We start from the raw sequence: 2,065 nt of genomic DNA, 5'->3' as shown, positions 1-2,065 counted from the left end.
GTCTAAGTATACCCTTAAACAATTGAAAGTTATCCAAATATACCCATGCGTGGCTTTACCATATCAGCTAGTCAGACTAATTTTTTCACGATAGAAAACTGTTAGGTGAAAGAACATATTCGAAATGAAAGATGACGGTGGGAGCTTTTATGGATCGATATGTAAACGAAAGACAAATGTAAAATAAAGAACAAACATTAGCAGTATATTTGAACCCTCTTAAATAAACCAATCAAATAAAATTCCTCGGTAGAATTCATAGTTACATGAAACAAAGCTTATCAATGAAATAAAAAAGAAGAAACAAATTTTGCATGATCCAAAACACTTCCATTCCCATCTCCCCATATTTCTTGATATGTACTTATCATCCTTGTTTAGAAAATATGCTAATCTTCCAATATTTTCATCTAATTTCCCAAAAGGGACCCCATCTCTTCTGCTCCCTTTTTTTCTTTTATGGACTTGAAATCATCTCATACCTTTTTTTTTTTTTTCATTTTTCCTTTTAAATTTCTTCTCTTTTGAAATTGGTCCATTTTCTTCGTCATTTTCTAAATACTTGTTCACAATCCTTCTTTTTTGTTCACAATCTTTCTTTTTTTTGAGTGACGAATTATAAGTACAAAATGCTAAATCTCAGTAGATCGTAGCAATAAGATCGCTCCATAATTCACAATACCCAATCAAGTTGACTTTGTATTCATTTCACTATGAAACCAAAAGTTGAGAGTAACCAAAACTTGGATGTGGTGATAATGGTGACAAAGGTGGCACCTCAAAAATACCCTTTCCACTTCCACAATCCCAAATTGAAGACCAACTTGAAGGTGTCAATGGAGTTGCCACCATTTGTTCTCTTTTCACTTCCTTCTTCACCACCACTTCGTCTTCATGATTCTCCACTTCTCTTACCCTCTTCCCACTAGAATTTAAATTCAAATTTCCTTTTTTCTCCACTTCATTATTTTCTTGTTTAAAAGTACTAACTTCAAGTGGGAAATTCAAGATTGCTTTGCTCCCTCTGAGTCTAAAAGCCGCTCTGTCATATGCCATGGCCGCATCCATTGCAGTATCGAAAGTTCCTAACCAAACCCGAGTACCCTTTCGGGTAGGGTCACAAATCTCCGCTGCAAATTTCCCCCATGGCCTTTGCCTGACTCCTCTATATCGCTTTTTCTCCGAATTTTCCCCTGTTTTCAAAACAGAGTACTCTGTTTTCAGTTCCCCTGTTTTTGATGCCCCTGTTTTTTGCTCTGTTTTCTTGACAGATGGAATTGAAATGTTCAGTGAAGGTTTTCTTTCATTGAAGCTTTTTTTCTTTTGGGGTTTTGCTGGCAATTCAGAGGAATTGAGTTCTATTTTCGAGTTATTGAAAAAACCGGAGAATTCAAGATTTGAACTTTGAGCTGTATTATTTGTTGTGTAGATTAAATCAGGACAAAACGAGAATTTGGTTTCAGTTTTGAGATCAGAGACTAAAGAATCTAAAGATTCAGAAGTAGATGAACTTTGAGAATAAAGGGTACTACTTGTTTCTGATGAAGAACAATAATTTTCAATAAAAGCTACATCATCAAGAAGATGTTGCCTGATCAAATCTAATGAAGAAGAAGCCATTTAAATATTTTAGAGAGAAAAATAATTTTTGAGAAGAAAGAATCTTTTTTTTCTTGTTTCAAAATATGGAAGAATTGAGTGGAAAATGAAGAGTGAAGAGGGAGATTATAAAGGGTGGAAAATTTTGAGTCTAATGGAGGTTTCTTGGAGCCTTCTTGGTTAGAACAAGGAAGCATCTTCTGTGGGCTATCCAGTTCACTTTTTTAAGTATGAAAGACTGCAAGTTGTAGTTTAGTTTATTATTAAGAAAAATAATAGATGATTACATTATTGTTCTTTTGTCTAAAAGAAGAAAGACATAAAAAAAAGGTGATGTTGGTTTTCTGTCTTTGTTTGTCATTGATGATTAATTAGTCATTATGTGTTCCACCAAGACCCTGTTTCCAAGTTGTTTCTTCATATTTTTCTATCGCGTGCGTAAATAAAGTTTGCATGGATAGTTGAA

The 2,065-nt window shown here is 34.0% G+C and overlaps 1 protein-coding gene across 1 annotated transcript; it reads right to left on the bottom strand.

The window, feature by feature from the left end:
• Window positions 1–206: 206 nt before the first annotated feature.
• Window positions 207–1,797, bottom strand: LOC132640465 (ethylene-responsive transcription factor 5-like). The gene has a single exon (XM_060357059.1). The coding sequence runs from the start codon at window positions 1,618–1,620 to the stop codon at window positions 712–714; it is 909 nt and encodes a 302-aa protein (XP_060213042.1). The 5' UTR covers window positions 1,621–1,797; the 3' UTR covers window positions 207–711.
• Window positions 1,798–2,065: the final 268 nt, after the last annotated feature.

The sequence above is a fragment of the Lycium barbarum genome, chromosome 5, assembly GCF_019175385.1.
Source record: "Lycium barbarum isolate Lr01 chromosome 5, ASM1917538v2, whole genome shotgun sequence".
NCBI lineage: Eukaryota > Viridiplantae > Streptophyta > Magnoliopsida > Solanales > Solanaceae > Lycium > Lycium barbarum.
This window is presented reverse-complemented; position numbering and strand designations above follow the sequence as displayed.